General features: G+C 45.4%; 4 protein-coding genes across 4 annotated transcripts; 1 reads left to right on the plus strand and 3 right to left on the minus strand.

Moving 5' to 3' along the window:
* Window positions 1-1,487: 1,487 nt before the first annotated feature.
* Window positions 1,488-2,432, plus strand: flbD (putative MYB family conidiophore development protein FlbD; the record flags this gene model as incomplete). The annotated part of the gene is made up of 1 exon (XM_057093421.1): window positions 1,488-2,432. One exon carries the CDS (start codon window positions 1,488-1,490, stop codon window positions 2,430-2,432), a length of 945 nt encoding a protein of 314 aa, XP_056942717.1.
* Window positions 2,433-5,738: 3,306 nt separating this feature from the next.
* N7483_009995 (uncharacterized protein) lies at window positions 5,739-6,208 on the minus strand (the record flags this gene model as incomplete). Its single annotated transcript, XM_057093422.1, is given in 3 exon segments — window positions 5,739-5,924; window positions 5,949-6,073; window positions 6,085-6,208. The coding sequence occupies 3 exon segments, from the start codon at window positions 6,206-6,208 to the stop codon at window positions 5,739-5,741; spliced, it is 435 nt and encodes a 144-aa protein (XP_056942718.1).
* Window positions 6,209-6,227: 19 nt separating this feature from the next.
* Window positions 6,228-6,659, minus strand: N7483_009996 (uncharacterized protein; the record flags this gene model as incomplete). The annotated part of the gene is made up of 1 exon (XM_057093423.1): window positions 6,228-6,659. One exon carries the CDS (start codon window positions 6,657-6,659, stop codon window positions 6,228-6,230), a length of 432 nt encoding a protein of 143 aa, XP_056942719.1.
* Window positions 6,660-9,046: 2,387 nt separating this feature from the next.
* Window positions 9,047-14,085, minus strand: N7483_009997 (uncharacterized protein; the record flags this gene model as incomplete). Its single annotated transcript, XM_057093424.1, has 3 exons — window positions 9,047-9,676; window positions 9,728-12,335; window positions 12,392-14,085. The coding sequence occupies 3 exons, from the start codon at window positions 14,083-14,085 to the stop codon at window positions 9,047-9,049; spliced, it is 4,932 nt and encodes a 1,643-aa protein (XP_056942720.1).
* Window positions 14,086-15,246: the final 1,161 nt, after the last annotated feature.

A 15,246-nucleotide genomic window follows, 5' to 3' on the forward strand; every position in this document is an offset into this window, starting at 1 on the left:
GATCACTTCCCCATATTCCAATGGTCTTCAACATGACCCGGGTATAGGGAATTTGTCACGATCAGACTCCACCTCATGCCAGGATCCACCATAGTGGAGATCTCACGCAAGATGTTGATGAAGAGCCGCCGATCGAACCAATCATTAGGCTTTGATGATCGATTGATCATGGATCGAACATGATCGAGGGAGTGAGTGTCGTGCATGGCTGGCTGAGGGGAGGGAATCACCCTAACCGCGCCTCTCTTTCGATCCCCCCCTTTTAGTGCCCTAGTGGACATCTACTCCGGTGGAGGAATTGAGAGAATCCCGTCCTGTCAGGGGGCAATAGTACGGCGCTTGGACTTGGACTCAGCTTTTAACTTATTCTTATTTTAATTAATTTAGTAATATGAATATCTATATTTTATTTTATTTTATTTGAATGTAATCTGAATATCCATGGTTCTTATGTGATGGGGGTATAGTTGGGGTAGTTCAGTTCCATGGATAATAATCTTATAACCCACACCCCCTTTTAAGATAATTTCTAGAAGAATGAGATTCTAATGTTTTATGGTTTATATGTTTAGGCCCAGATCCTTTTGCTTTTTCACCCGCATTGAACCAGCGCTTTGGGATATTCTGCACGTATCCACGAACGCTCAGACCTGGTTAAAAAATAGCTTCCTTTTTAGCGCGAGCAATGATTTGGAATTCCAGTAACGGGGCTCAGGGTCGATCCCTCCGATCATTACGGTATTTCCTCAGCCCGAATTCCCGGGTCGTACTGGGCGATCGCCGGAGCTTTTTTTTTCTTTTTTCTTTTTAATATATTCAAATGTTTATTATTTTATTATTTATTTACTGAATATTTTATTTTATTTTATTTTTATTTTTTATTTATTATCTTGGTCAGAATCCTGATCACTAGTATGTTGCTTTTGACCTTAAACTCTACGATTTGAATTGTCTTCAGCAATGACTTGAACCTTTGAATAAGTATACAGATACAAAGTATTGTTTCTCATTCATGTCTTTCATCTTTAATCTTTAATCTTTTCTTAATTGCTTGTCTATTCAATTTCTAAAAGCCTAAAAGTTTGAATCAGATAGTGTACTATTTAGGTATGGTGTATGGAGATAATCCAAAAAATACATTAAAAAATAAAAAATAAAAAAATAAACAATTTAATAAAGAATAAATACCGTAATACCACAGTATTGTTCCGAACTGTCAGCTCCGAGATCTTGGATCGTGATCTTCTTCCCATAGCGTGTGCGGGTGGAGCTGGTCATTTTCGTTGGACCCGTCCCCCTGGGTGCAGATATAATTCTCGCCGTGCTGCTGTTAGTGGCTTAAATCTTCTCCTTATATCAGATACCCCTCCCCTCGACCTTCAACCTTTTTATACCCTCAAACATCCCAACTTTAAATATCAGAGTCCCTTACCCTTATTATATCGACTCTTCAACTCCTTCAACTCTTCACAACTTTGAAACATACCATGGCTCCCTCTCACCGCCGTGGACCTTGGGTCCCAGAAGAAGATCAACTGCTCATGCAGCTGGTCCGTGAACAAGGCCCTAACAACTGGGTTCGAATCTCTCAACACATGCACTACCGCTCACCAAAACAATGTCGGGAACGTTTCCACCAAAACCTGAAGCCTTCATTGAATCGGGAACCCATCTCCGCAGATGAGGGGTTATTGATCGAGCGCCTGGTGAATGAGATGGGAAAGCGCTGGGCTGAGATTGCCCGCCGTTTGGGAAACCGGAGCGACAACGCCGTCAAGAACTGGTGGAATGGTAGCATGAACCGAAAGCGCCGCGGAATTTCCACTCCTACAACCGCATCTCGAACATTCAGTGGCCGAGTAGAGGCACCATATACCCGCGCTTCAGTGGTCAGCCCATCTCGTCCTCGTTTCAGTACTCGCCCATGGGCCGATACTGAATCCATCGATTCCTATTCTCATTCTCGCCGTGAATCTACTGCTACCACTGCTTCTACTACCACACGCCATCTTTCCCCGATCTACACTCTACCTTCCATCAACCGTCCCATTGAAACTCCCTTGACATCTCCTGCTTTCTCTGAAATCTCCAATGCTACCTCCTCCGAGCCTCCTTCCATGGTTTCCGATCACAACTCCGTCTGCTCCTCTTCTCCTCGCACTCTTCCTTCACCCACAATGCTACCTTTACCGGTGGATGTGCGATCACAATACGAGATCCGTCGACCAAGCGTCACAGTACAAGTGGTGGATAATTCCCCCAGTTATCCCGCGCGCTCTTTGGAGTCACTTTCAGACATCGCCTCCAAACAAAGGTGGATGGCGCATCAACCTACGTTGGCTTCATGGCATCAACCCATGGAATATCCCAAGGTTTACCAGCCAGAACCTTCTCGTGATACCCGTATGGGTGTGAACAACCTCTTGAATTAGACCTTCCAGGTTTAGTTTGAGATTTTCCTATTTCTTTTTCTCTTTGTCTATTTATGATTGTACGACCTTTTCCTTGATTCTGTTCTTATGTTTCTATTATTTCTTTGGACATTTTTCTATTCCCCCCCTCTCGCGTGGGCTTATCACCCTGCAAAGTTGTACATGTTTCAAAAGCCCTACACTCGCTTTTTATTTCCTTTTCATGGCTATCTTTCCTTTGTACCGATAATGTGTATTACCATGGTTTGGATCATCAAAAAACACGGGTGTTTTTTCGGTTAATGTGGGGATCTTTATTTTTATTTTTATTTTATTTTTTTCCCGGGGATTTCAATATTCTACCATGATTTTGGATGTATAGGACATGGGTATGTTCTAGGGGGGTTTTACTAAAGAGATGGAGGAAAACCAAATAAATTTTTTTTTAAAAAAAAAATCAGAAATGGTATTGATTTTCTCTGGAATTTTGTGTGAGATCAACATTGTATGGAGTAATGTTTTATAATACCCCTCATTGCGAATTGATTCAGTGTTACGACTTGATAAGAGTTCCAAGGTTCATTTTCCATTCTATTCTAGTTAGAATTCACTAGGATTACTAGGATCACTAGGCAGTCTTAGTAGTAGCTCGGACTTTTGTATTCTCGCTCTCGCTTATCCAAACTACAGGGCACGGGCTACAGAGTCGAGTAGCTAGCACTAACCTTGAATCACCACACCAATTTACCGGTTATTCGTCGGGATCAGAGACGGGCTGATGGAGTACAAGGGCGGTGGCGCCGAGGCCAATCTATTCAATGCAGGCCCTAGTCACCAACCTCCGTACTACTAGTACGAAAGTACTAAGTACACCCTGTGACCCCGGTACAAAGAGACGGAGATACTCTCCAGGGACTAGTCAATAGCTGGACACCTAGAGCTATCGGAGTACTCTGTGCCTAGAGACACATAGAATCATGGATCGGATCAATCGTAACTTGAATGAGATGAGTTGTACACCATACAGATGTCCACATGCACAACGATTCACATTTATCTGATGTTCCCTGACATAGTTTTCATGTTGTGCAATCTACAAAGTTTACTGTCAGATGAACTATGATCAGGAACCATGGGAAGTTAGAATGTGACTATTGAGTACTCCAGTTGACTGCATAATAATACTCCTATTAATATTTGAATCGTTTCAAGTCTCAATAATTCTGACTCATGTACAGAGTCATGAAATTCCGGTTAAGACAAGCCCCAGAATAAAAACGACTCACGAGGACACGCAAGGGATACCCCATGAAGCGAAAGGCCTCGAGTGATCCGCACTCATGCATGGCGCCTTTTTCATCCAGCTCTAGCTTGGCCTTGGCTGCACAGTGACGAAAGGGATGGGAATCCCAGGAGCTTGGTTCTTTGTTTAATCTAGATGCATGTCTACTGGACATAGGTACGATGCATTGGGGATTCCAGGATCCCCGGTCATCATGCACTGTCAGCGATTAGAAATAACCATAAACAATTCATTTGAATAATTCCATCAAATATTAGTATTACTATGAGTATGATTATTCCAGGGATTATACGAGAGACTATTGATTATTCAAAATGTTCACACTAGTAGTATTCAAACTTGAAACCTTGGAAGTAAAAAAATTAAAATATTATCTGTCAGTTACTACAGTAAACTAAACGTATAGGTTCGTCAGACCTGCATTAGAGAATCATCCCCAACGGTCCTGTCACCAACCATAACGCCCCGATCGCTGACCGATGCGACCGATGCAACACCATCTGCGCGTGAGTGGCGCGCCCCCCTTCTTCTCTTCCTGTGGGTCCCCAGTGTTAAGAGCCAATGACCTGATGCATCGATTGGACTGGTCACGTCTGACGGAATGAACGGCGGGGCTAGGATCGTGGAGGTGTTCGTGCTTTCCGTAGTATTTGGGTTTGAATAAGTTTTATTTCTTTTTGTTTCATCTATATCGAGTACTTCCAATTGCTGTACAGGTCCACTGGTACTTGAGTACACCTGACAGCACTTGGAGTAGAGTTACCTTGGTTTTGCCTCCAGGGATAAATGGCTAATTCAGTAACAGCACTTGAGTGGAGTGGATCTCATATTGGGGAAGAGTGACCTCATGAATTTGCCCCTAAATCAGATCAATGTGTATCCCTAGCACTCAAGTTGAGGAGCTGAAAATGGCATTTGAAAGATGAAATCAAATCTCCTTCCAAGGTTGTGCGAATCAATAAAAACGCAAAGATCAAGATTTGCCCTACACACCATGAGAAAATAATAAAATAAAATAAAAATAATAATAAAAATAATAATAAAAATGGAGCCTCAGCTGCCCAGCTGGCGGCGTTAACCGCCACCCAGTAGTTAGCTACGGACTGTATGGACACTCATCAGCCAGCCATTTCAAGTTCAAGTTTTACTAGTACCCAAGTGTTGCCCAGGTAGTACCTGGTACTTCGTACTCTCAAGTGCTGTCAATATATTAAGAGAATTAAGATCGAAGTAAAACAACAAATGGCATTGCCTCACTACCTACTCAAAATGGTTAGTACACCGATGGCCCGTGACAGAGTGCTTACTCCGGACAGTAAGAGCCTAAAAGCGTTTAGTGACAAGTGATTTGGAATAATGTACACACGGGACATCAGATAAAAAGACCCGGAACGGTGGATCCAAGACGGGATAAAATAAAATAAAATAGATTAATTTTTTGTTTTTTTTTTTAAAAAAAAAAGAAAAAAAGAAAAGAAATGGAGTTCCAAAATCATCCAGACTATTGGGATAGAACAAAGAACCCAGATTATTGGAAACCCAGCACGTTGGTGAACCCTCGGAACCCAGATGTTTGACAAAGAATTAGAACCCGAGAATATGGTGATAATTTATTTATTTATTTTATATTTTATATTTGATATTCTATATCTAAAATAAGGATAAAACTGAAAAATAAGTTTGACACTAAGTAGCCATGACCAACAACCGGCACGGGCAAACGGGTTCCAAGAAACCGGCCAAGATCGAGTACATAGACACATCTGAATGTGTATGTACAGTGACGGGTCATAAGTATTTGCACCCCCTGGCCCCACACCCCCCTACTTCTGTAATATTCTGCCGGTCAAAAACTTCGGAAGTTGCGTCAATTACTACCTAATATGGGGTATACCACCCTAGAGATTCAATAATTGCTTCGACACGGTGCGGCATGGTCTCCGAAAGATGGCTCAAATGGCTCAGATCAAGCTCATCCCAGGCCTGTTGCGCTGTTTCGACTAAAATCGCCTTTGTTTCATTTTTCATTTTTCATTTCTCATATGGATTAGATCAGGTCGAAGTTTGTAAATTGCTGCTTTAAGTAAGGCCCATAGGTTCTCGATAGGATTTAGGTCCGGTGAATGAGGTGGCCATTCCATAACCTCGATATTCATCTCCTCTAAAGCATCTCGAACAACATGAGCAGTATGTGTTGGTGCGTTATCATGCTAGAATATAGCATCTTCATTTACTATTAGAGTAGGTAGAATTTGACGATATAGATCCTTAATAACAAAGCGATTGACTCCTCCTCTTTTAGAATCTGGATCACCAAAGAGAGGGATTAATCCAGTATATCGTACAGCTCCTGAAAATGCTGCCTAAAACATCTGCTTAACTTGCTTTCTATGTTGGGGTAGCCCTTGAACTTGACCCTCTTTTGGTTGATCTTTTGGACAAGTAAAAGTCCATTCTTAACAAATACTAATTCCACGTTCAACTGTACACTCATCAGACCAAAATACTCGGGCCTAATCTTTAGGTGTAAAGTGTCGATATCGATAGGCCCATCGAAGTTGTTTTATAGCATTTTTCTCCGTCAAATATAGCCGCCAGCTACAGCGCCACTTTCGAAGATTCTCGGGGTTCAAAAGGCGTTGAATTGAACGTATTTTAACCTTATGATCAACCTCAGCGAGAAGATCTTCACGTGTGATCTTTGGATTACCATGAATAGCCTCAAGAATTCGATCTTTCTCAGTATCCGAGAGCTTTTTTGGGCGACCAGAGCGTGCCTTAGAGACACCATCTCGTCGTTCATGCTCTTTTTTGATTGTATATCGAATTGTTGATAGTGGAATATAGGGGTAACGCTTCTGAATACGTTTATATCCCCATTTGATAGCGTGGAGCTCACATATACGCTCACGTATAGCAGGTGTAAGCTCTGCTGAACGGGCCATGTCAGGCAATATTGACAGACGTTGATAGATTTAGTGAATTGAATAAGAATAGGGGTTAGGAATAATGATAATTGAACGCGTGAGTATATACGACTAATTTAGCGTGATTTCTGATACGTGAATTAGGAAGGCGGTATGGGCGGTGAGAAAGCGGGACTTTAGGGGGGTGCAAATACTTATGACCCGTCACTGTACATGTACATGTACATGTAATGTAATGTACCCCGTAAGGAACATTTGAATTCAAAAAAAGGGGATGAAACGGTCAGCGGCATAGAGTGGCGTTTCCCTTTCCCGTCTCAGCCTATACGCTATACGTAAAATTCAGAATACACTGTCTGTAGCATACATAGTGTATGCCTATCATGTTCCCGATGCCATGTACATGCGCGTAAAACCATGGTAACCCTACGAATGGATCAGGGGAATGACCCGATCCAAGCTTCACATTGGTTCAACGGATTCAAACCGTCACGATTTGTTTCAAGGTTCCCAGTGATGAGAGAACAAGTTCGCCGTTAGGTCCCAAGCCACCGGGAGCGATCGACATCCTCTCGCCCGAGTATTCTTGACGCGAGGTCTTACCCTTATGGATCTGTGTGTGGATGAAGGAATGACGTAGGGATATCTCGCTAATATGAACCAACACTATTCTTACTAGTACTAGAATTTCAAATTCCACGGTGGATTAGTAGTGTATGTACTACAATGAAGATCTAAACACTTGGGTAGAATCTAGAATCTAGAACTATCGGACTACTCGAGTGCTAGTATGTCTTACATGGAGTGATCAGATACATGCACAAAAACTCAAATCAAATTCTCAATACAGGTATCGAACAAATCGCCCCAAAATCATCCCAAAATCATTCCTATTCGCCTTTCATTGGTGTACGGAGGATCTCGGTGTAATCGAACCACTAATCCCATTTTGATCTAGCGTGTTGAGGTACCCGTCTGTCGGATTCCAGATGATAATCTTGGAATGGAAAGGGAAAAGCCCTGGAGGAAATCCACAAATTCAATGATTCAAGTTCAAGTCCAATTTTGAGATCTTTCATTTCCAGGTCCATGGAACCTCGAGCACTTACTCTAAAAGGATGAAGTATGAAATAACACTAAAAGCTAACCTACTATGGAAAGATTGTCTCTGAGACTTGAGTACCTTGTCCGATGAACCACGCAATTGGGATTCTTTGTTCATGTCATCCCTGTCAAACATTCAGACATGAACCTCGGTTCTGGGTCGGGATGACGTTGGACAAACATTTGAATTGCATCAAACTACCTAGGTACTCCGTACATGAAACATTCCAGTTTATTCTGTACGAAGTACGGGGTACAGTATGAGCATATGCCAAATCATTCTCCCCGATATTCCAAAACAAACACGAGCATTCAAACTTCAAATTCTTGCCAATATATCATCCTGTAACCCGTACTTCGTAAGGAGTAAGCTGTACATCCATGTACAAACACGGAGACGGCCCGGACACGGAAACGGAGCATGCTCGACAGGGGTAATCTTCGATTCCGAACATCTGGATTCTCTTAATCTGAAATCTAAATCTCAAATCAAATACGGAGAGGAAAGTGGAAGCCGGGCGGTTAACTCAAACCTGAATAGTCTAGAGCTAAGACCAAAGAGTCCACCGCTCTTTGTCCAAATTTTGAGTCCAGATGTCAGTGCCCAAGCTTCCAAGGTTCCAAACTTACCCTGAACTTAAGTGAGGCGGACCTCGTGGCTTACGGAGTACTAGTCTGATATCAATTTGGGCTAGATTTCATTGAACGGTTATGCAACTGATTTACAGGCTACTTGCAGATCACCTCTCCTATCCCGGTTCTCGGGATTCAATGTTGGGGTTTGATTCCAAGGTTATTTGCTAGAAAATACTAGAGAGGTAATGCATTACGAGAATGCTCGTGCTTTAATAGTTACTATTTACAGTTATGACAGGGATGAGGGTTCGTGGTTGGGTCTTAGTCTTGGTATGACCAGGAGGATGTTGATCATTGAGTTTTCAAGTTTTGCGGAGTTCAATTCTCGATGAGTATCTCCGTGGAAATACAGGGTTATGGCCTGGGAAACTTGAATTTAGAATGCAACACAGATTAAATGAATGTATTCACGGCAAGTCCAACCAATCTATCGAAATGAATATTCGTGCATGTTCCAACCCTGGAACCAGAGACCATACAGACCATACGTGTACAAAGAATAATGTCTAGCTGAAATGCAAAGATAGAAAGAAACATCCCAGACCCAACATTAGAACCAACATTGAAAATAAGAAGAAAAAAAATAAGATCAAGATCAAAAACGTAGATGTCCCAGATGCAAACAAAATCAAAATCGCTCAAGGGGTATATAATCGCTGTGCACATCATAACCAGATATCGCCTTCTTCGCCATTCACCCATTGCGCCCACACAGCTTCGTAGGCGTCTTCAAGGTCACGCACCCAGCGCGCCGTGTCAAAGAGCTTATTCGTGTATCGCTGCAAAAACAGCATCTGTCGCATATCCGCCAGTCGTCCCGTGGCTCGTCCTCCACCACCAGGTACATACTGTAGATCCATGCAGAGCCGAATGGCCTTGGTCTCGTAATCCTCATCCGAGGAGGCGATCAATTCCTCCCGAGCACGTTGGCCCGCTTCGTTATTTGGAAGTGCGCTCGAGAGGATACTACTCGCCATTCGCGAGCACATCTTATACTTGTAGCGTGGCAAGGTGAGCAACGGAGTACCGCTCCATAGAACATCTGTGGCCGTGGTATGTGCATTACACTCGGGGGTATCGAGGAACAGGTCCAGAACTTTCGCTCGTGCAATGTGTGTGTTCTTCGGTGCCACGTCGGTGAAAATAATTCGTGCCGCTGTCTTTTCGCCAGCCCATGCTTTGGCGATGTCTCGTAGATTTTGTTCGCCGGTTTCGGGGAAACGAAGCAGCCAGAGAACTGCATTGGGAATACATGCTAAAATACGCAACCAGGTTCGGAATGTGGTTGGTTCAATCTAACAGAGATTAGCAATGCGTAAAGAAGATGGGGGAGTGGAAAGGCTTACCTTGTACAGCTGATTGAAGTTCCCAAGAATGATAGTATCATCTTTAAGCTTAGGAAACAATTCTTTGCGCATCCTCCAGCGTCGCGCTTGTTCCTCATCCCAAGAGAGCTGTCTCTCCCCAGCATCGGGAGCACTCTGTCGATGATCGCAGCAGAAGAATGTGTCACGAGTAAAGACAATTTTCTCCCCATAAACCCAGTTTTCCAGATCTTCGCCATTGTCCTCTTCAAGAATACGATCCTCAATGCGTGTAGTGCGACGAGCCGGACTCAAAGTCTCTGGGGGAATCGAGATCTGATCAGCAAGGATATAGTCACACCACTCTGCACCAAGAGTTCCGGCAAAGCCCATGAAAGACATGTGGATGGGCGCAGGGCGAGCAGCAAAGACTTCGTTGCGAGCACCTCGAGTATAGCCGTTCAAGTTAATAAGAATGTGAATGCCATCATCGACAATCTGCTGGACCAGGCGATCAACAGACCATCCACTCGCGTCATGGAAAACAGGCGCTTCTAGCTCGATCTGTTGGCGGTGGACGGATTTGTCGCTCGCGGTAGTGGCATAACAGTAAGCTGTCACCTTGTTCGGGTTGTGCAACCCAAACACTGACTGCATGAGATGGGCTAGAGGGTGATTGTTAAAGTCCGATGACACGTAGCCAACGCGTAGAGCTGGATTTGGCGGTGCTGGAGGTCGGTAAACTGTGGCAGGAAGCCAAGGCAGTCGAAGCGTCGAAGTTGAGATTCGAAGACCATTGCGCTGCGAGATCTGGCGGATCTGCTTCGCGGACAGAGGGCAAGTGAAAGTATGAAAGGGCAGAACGGTTGGAGCATTTGGTGCGCTTAGAGCAGCTGGAAGTTGAGGCCGACGATACTTAGTGACAGGGTAATCTTGACTACGGACATAACGATCCTGATACCATTGCCATGTGATTGCCCGGATGGCCCTTTCAACAAGTCGAACAATACGAGAGCCTTCCCATTTCTGTCCAGCCCATGACTGAAGAATCTTGGTAAGGGAGGTTCTCCGATTGGTCGAAAGCAAATTCGAATCCAGCGCTGTCGCCAACTGAATAATAAGTTGCTCGGCTGTGCCTTGCGTCAATAAGCCCCGACCCCAGTATTCACCCTCACGAAGCTGCCGATCAACGATATCCACAACCCGCTTAATCCACCCAGCACCAGTGTCATTACTCTGGGCATCGCGAAGCATACCTTTCTCGTCCACATGCCATCGATCATGGAACCCGCGGCCATTCACAATACCACCTCGGCCAACCCAGTTGCAGACCGAGTTTAGAGCATTCGCCAAACCACAAACGGCCTCAGCAAACTCTGGATTTACCTTGACAGCGCGTTTGTAGTAGGTGATTGCATCATTGACTCGGCCAGCATCCTTGACGGCATTCGCCAGGTTGGCCAAGGCAATATCGAAATTGCCGTCGCATTGGACAGCTTGCTCATACATCTTGATAGCAGCCTGCAATTGACCAATATCCTTGAGAAGGCTACCAAGATTAGTATACAGATGCGCATGACGGGAATCAAGATGCAATCCATAATTGTAATAAGCCAGAGCCAAGGAGATGCCACTACCAGGGATAACACCAGGGATCTCCGGGTGCTGGCTCTCACCATTGGGACGCACAAGTCCTCGAGCCGGAGGATTGTTCTGAATACCAGCAAGCAGAATACCAACATTATTTGCGGTAGACGGACTCGGCTGCAATGAGAGTGATAGGTAGTAAAGAGCCAAAATATCCCGTACGCCAGGAGTGGATCGCGGTGCCCCAGATGACACAGTCGCCATACCATCCTGGTAAATCTTTGCCAAAGAGAGCAAAGAATTACTCGTGGTTGAGATAGCTGCATTTCGCGAAATGCCTTCGGAGACATACTTGAGGCCGGGCGGGGTGCCATTAGCCGCCTTGAATACCAGCTTCGAGGTCTGCAGTGCTCTGTCGGGATATAACAGAACACTCTCATTCCCCTCATCGGGCTGGTATCCAGAGCCTGACGACCCCTGGGAGAAGGCAGAAAATATCTGCTTGATCAGGCTTTGAATACCATGCCGCCTCCTCCCAGCGGCGATCAAGACTGCATCCTCAAAGGCGGCAGCAGCACCAGCGTTATCGCCAAGTGCATAGAGCATATTGCCCTTGGCATGGATCAACGCTAGCATCCGCCCGTTATCTGAACCGGGGATAGCATATCCACTAGTCGCGAAGCCAAGAGGCGTGGCGGCGTCTGGAGAGCCCAAGTTTAGGTTCTGCACACGTCCCACGTCATCTTCATAATCAAAGGATGCCTTGTCGTACATGCACACGTCAGAGACATTGCTCTCTCCATCACTCTCCGATTCACTGGCATGCTCATCTGTTTTGAAACAGTCACCATCTTTCGGATGACGCAACGAGGTTTGAACAAATTCAATAAGCTGAACCGCTTCTTTGCCTCGATGGCTGCTACACAAAAGACCTATCAAATGTTCAACGGCTTCAAAAAAGCTTGGACGTAGTTTGACAGCCCGCAGCCAATTCTGCTGAGCTTCCTCACGTCGATCAAGCGCCAATAGAGTTGCCGCCAAGTTAGATATTGCCTCGACATGACTGGTACAATTGGTCAGTATAATTGTTATTGTTGAGACAGGGGTAATTATACTCACGTCGAATCACGGGCAATAATTCTAGAATACCAACGCAAAGCTTTATGGTAATCGCCAAGTCCATAAGCAAGGCATCCTCCAAGTAGCATGCCATCAATCCACTCCCAATGGCTTTCATGGCACAAGTAAGATAGCATTTCCAAAGCAGATATACCGTTCGCAACCGGGGACCCTTCATTGAGAAGAGAAGCAGGACGATGAGGTGCTGCAGCAAGTCGTGCAGCATCCCGGATCCGTGATTCTGACGATCGGTGCTGCTGAGGAAACTGATTTAATGACGGCCGTCGATTATGGACCTGACTCTGTAAATTATTTGAATGGGAATCGGTCATTCTCGCTGACAAGAGACCGAGTTTCTGTCGTTGTAAATCATACTGGCTGGATGGGTAACTGTTATGGCGGGAGATGGAAGAGGGAGGAGGGTTCTGTGAAAAATCAAGCCCCGGTTGTCGAGGCGGCTTGGGGTAGATGCTGGGTTTCATGAATCGTGAGTTTTGGCCGTCTGTCCCGCTGTTCGATAGGCTATTCCGACGAGCTTGATGAATCGTTGCAAGAAGATCGACGTAAACACCATGGGCCCAAGACAAGATCTTCTCCTTGAATTCTACATTCACCGGCACAGCTGGTCCAGGAGCCTGAAAACTTGGTACAGCGGGTCGGTTGTTGTTCCATGTCATGGGTTCATTATGGAGAGCATTCGACGAGTAGGATGATAATGGTCGACTCGCTCGGGCGTGGTAAGGTAGCTGTTCTGAGTGACGCGGAGGGAAGTGAGTCTTCATCATAGATTCCTGACTGGGAATTCCATGCTGTGGTTGGCCCCATGCTAGGCCCGTCTCTATTTGATTTCCAATAGGTATTTGGGGCTGCTGATTGAAAGCCGGTTGATTGAGATCATAGAACTGCCCGTTCGGGTTTGGGCTTGGGGATTCGAAGCGAGGCTCACGAAAGGCCACGGGTCGGTAGGGAATATATGCACCGTCGGGCCAATATGGGCCAAAGGGGCCAGTGCCAGCGGATGCCGTTGGTCCCATGCATTGTTGAAGGCTTGCTGGAAGAACCGTCGGAATATAGGAACCATTATGAAAAAGAATTCGCTGGGGAGCTTGCAATGGCAGGTTCTGATTGAGGACCGAGTCGATTCCTGGCGGGTAATTTACAGGGCGCACCCAGCTGGTCCCGTTCACATCCTGCACGACCTCCCCCGCTGCGATCGGGTTGCCTGCCTCGTTCTTGAAGATGGGAGGAAAGTTCATGTGTTTCGAGGTCGATGGGTCGAGGGTGGCTTGTTGCCAGATATCCGTCTGAAAACCTTGCTGCGAGAGGAACTGGTTCGAGTCCATGGGCGAGACTAGGATGTGTTTTGTAGCGGGTTGAATGGTAGATTCACCAGGTGTGCCATCGTAACCGGCCGCTAAGGTTCCGTTTGGCGTCTTCCTTCGCAGGGCATGTTCCCTAGCCGAGCTGTTGGAACTAGATGCTGAATCGCGAGAGTCGATGCGTTGTACAGGGTGTGGTAATTGAAGACGCGATCGGGATATGGAGTTGAAGGAGGGTTTAGTGGGGTCATTACGAGCGGGGAAGGTCGGGTCATTCAGGTCGTACGGGGGCTGGTGAAGAGCATCATGGGCGGGATAGTGGTTAAGGTGATGGTGCGGCTGAACCGGAGGGAATAGTGCGACAGTTGGAAACATCGTGATAGTCGAGTTTTTTTAAACTTGGTAGGAATTTGTTGGGATGATGATTTGGTTTCTTTTGGTCTCTTTTTTGGTTTGAGGGCTTTTTGAAGAAGCACCTTGTTTTTTTTTGGGGAGGGGGGGAAGGGGGGGTTGGATGTTTTTTTCTCTTTTTTTTCGGTGTCTTTTTCTTCACGATTCCTCACCTCCTCGACCACCACAGTCCCCTCTCTTTCTCTCGTTGGAGCGGGCGGTCGAAGAAACGAAACAGGGGGGGTGTAGGTTCACCGAGGCGAAATCCACCACAAAGAAGATTCACAAATCAATCAGCAAGCATCGTCCTTGTAACGTTTCCGACACCGCATTATGTGGCTTCGCAGAAGTGGGAAAAGCGAGGCTGAATCAAAAATTCAGCAAAGTCGTAGTATCGTCATCGAGGGATTTCGGATCCACGCGATGAGATGATATGCAAAATGTAGATTGAACTCGGATGATGCAAGGGAGAGAAGGGTGAAAGTCCCTCGATCTTGGCAAGTATTAAAATGATGGGAAAGGGAAAAGAGAAAGATGAAGGAGTGAAAAAGAGTCCGAGGTGTTAGAATGTAAAAAGAGTAAAGTCCACCTAAGTCCACTCAAAATCCACTAATTCCACTATGGGGCATCCAAGCCAAGCCAAGTGGGGGAAATGTAATATGAAGGATGCGTGTATCCTACTAAATCATAAATAATAATAATAAATAAGAAAATGCTCTTCACTCTATATACTATTCCTGTTATATACTATATATCTCTTTTAATAAAAAAAAAAGAATAATCTCTACCCTCTCATCACTTTATTCCCTTCCTTATTCCCTTTCCCCCCTTTCTTCTTCTCTCCTCCTCTCAGCTCCACCGACCCACTCGATCCAACGGCTGAACCCTCTCTCTGGCCATGCAGTCTCCATCCCGCGGCCAACGTCAGTGGCCCATTGGTTCCACCCAGGCGACTAGTCATGGATCGGTGACGCCCCGCTGTGATGATCGAGTCGAGCCCTCTCTGTTCTGGTCTACGCGCTGTGATTTCGAGTACAACATTATGGGCCCACTGATATTAATCACACGGATGTATTCCGTATTCTAGGAGGTTAAGACTATCGCGTCAAGTTGGGACAGAGTACTCCCAGAGAATGAGTATATTGA

This window comes from Penicillium malachiteum (assembly GCF_028827825.1).
Source record: "Penicillium malachiteum strain IBT 17515 chromosome Unknown utg000005l:1.0-9002435.0:1.0-325561.0, whole genome shotgun sequence".
NCBI classification, from domain to species: Eukaryota; Fungi; Ascomycota; class Eurotiomycetes; order Eurotiales; family Aspergillaceae; genus Penicillium; species Penicillium malachiteum.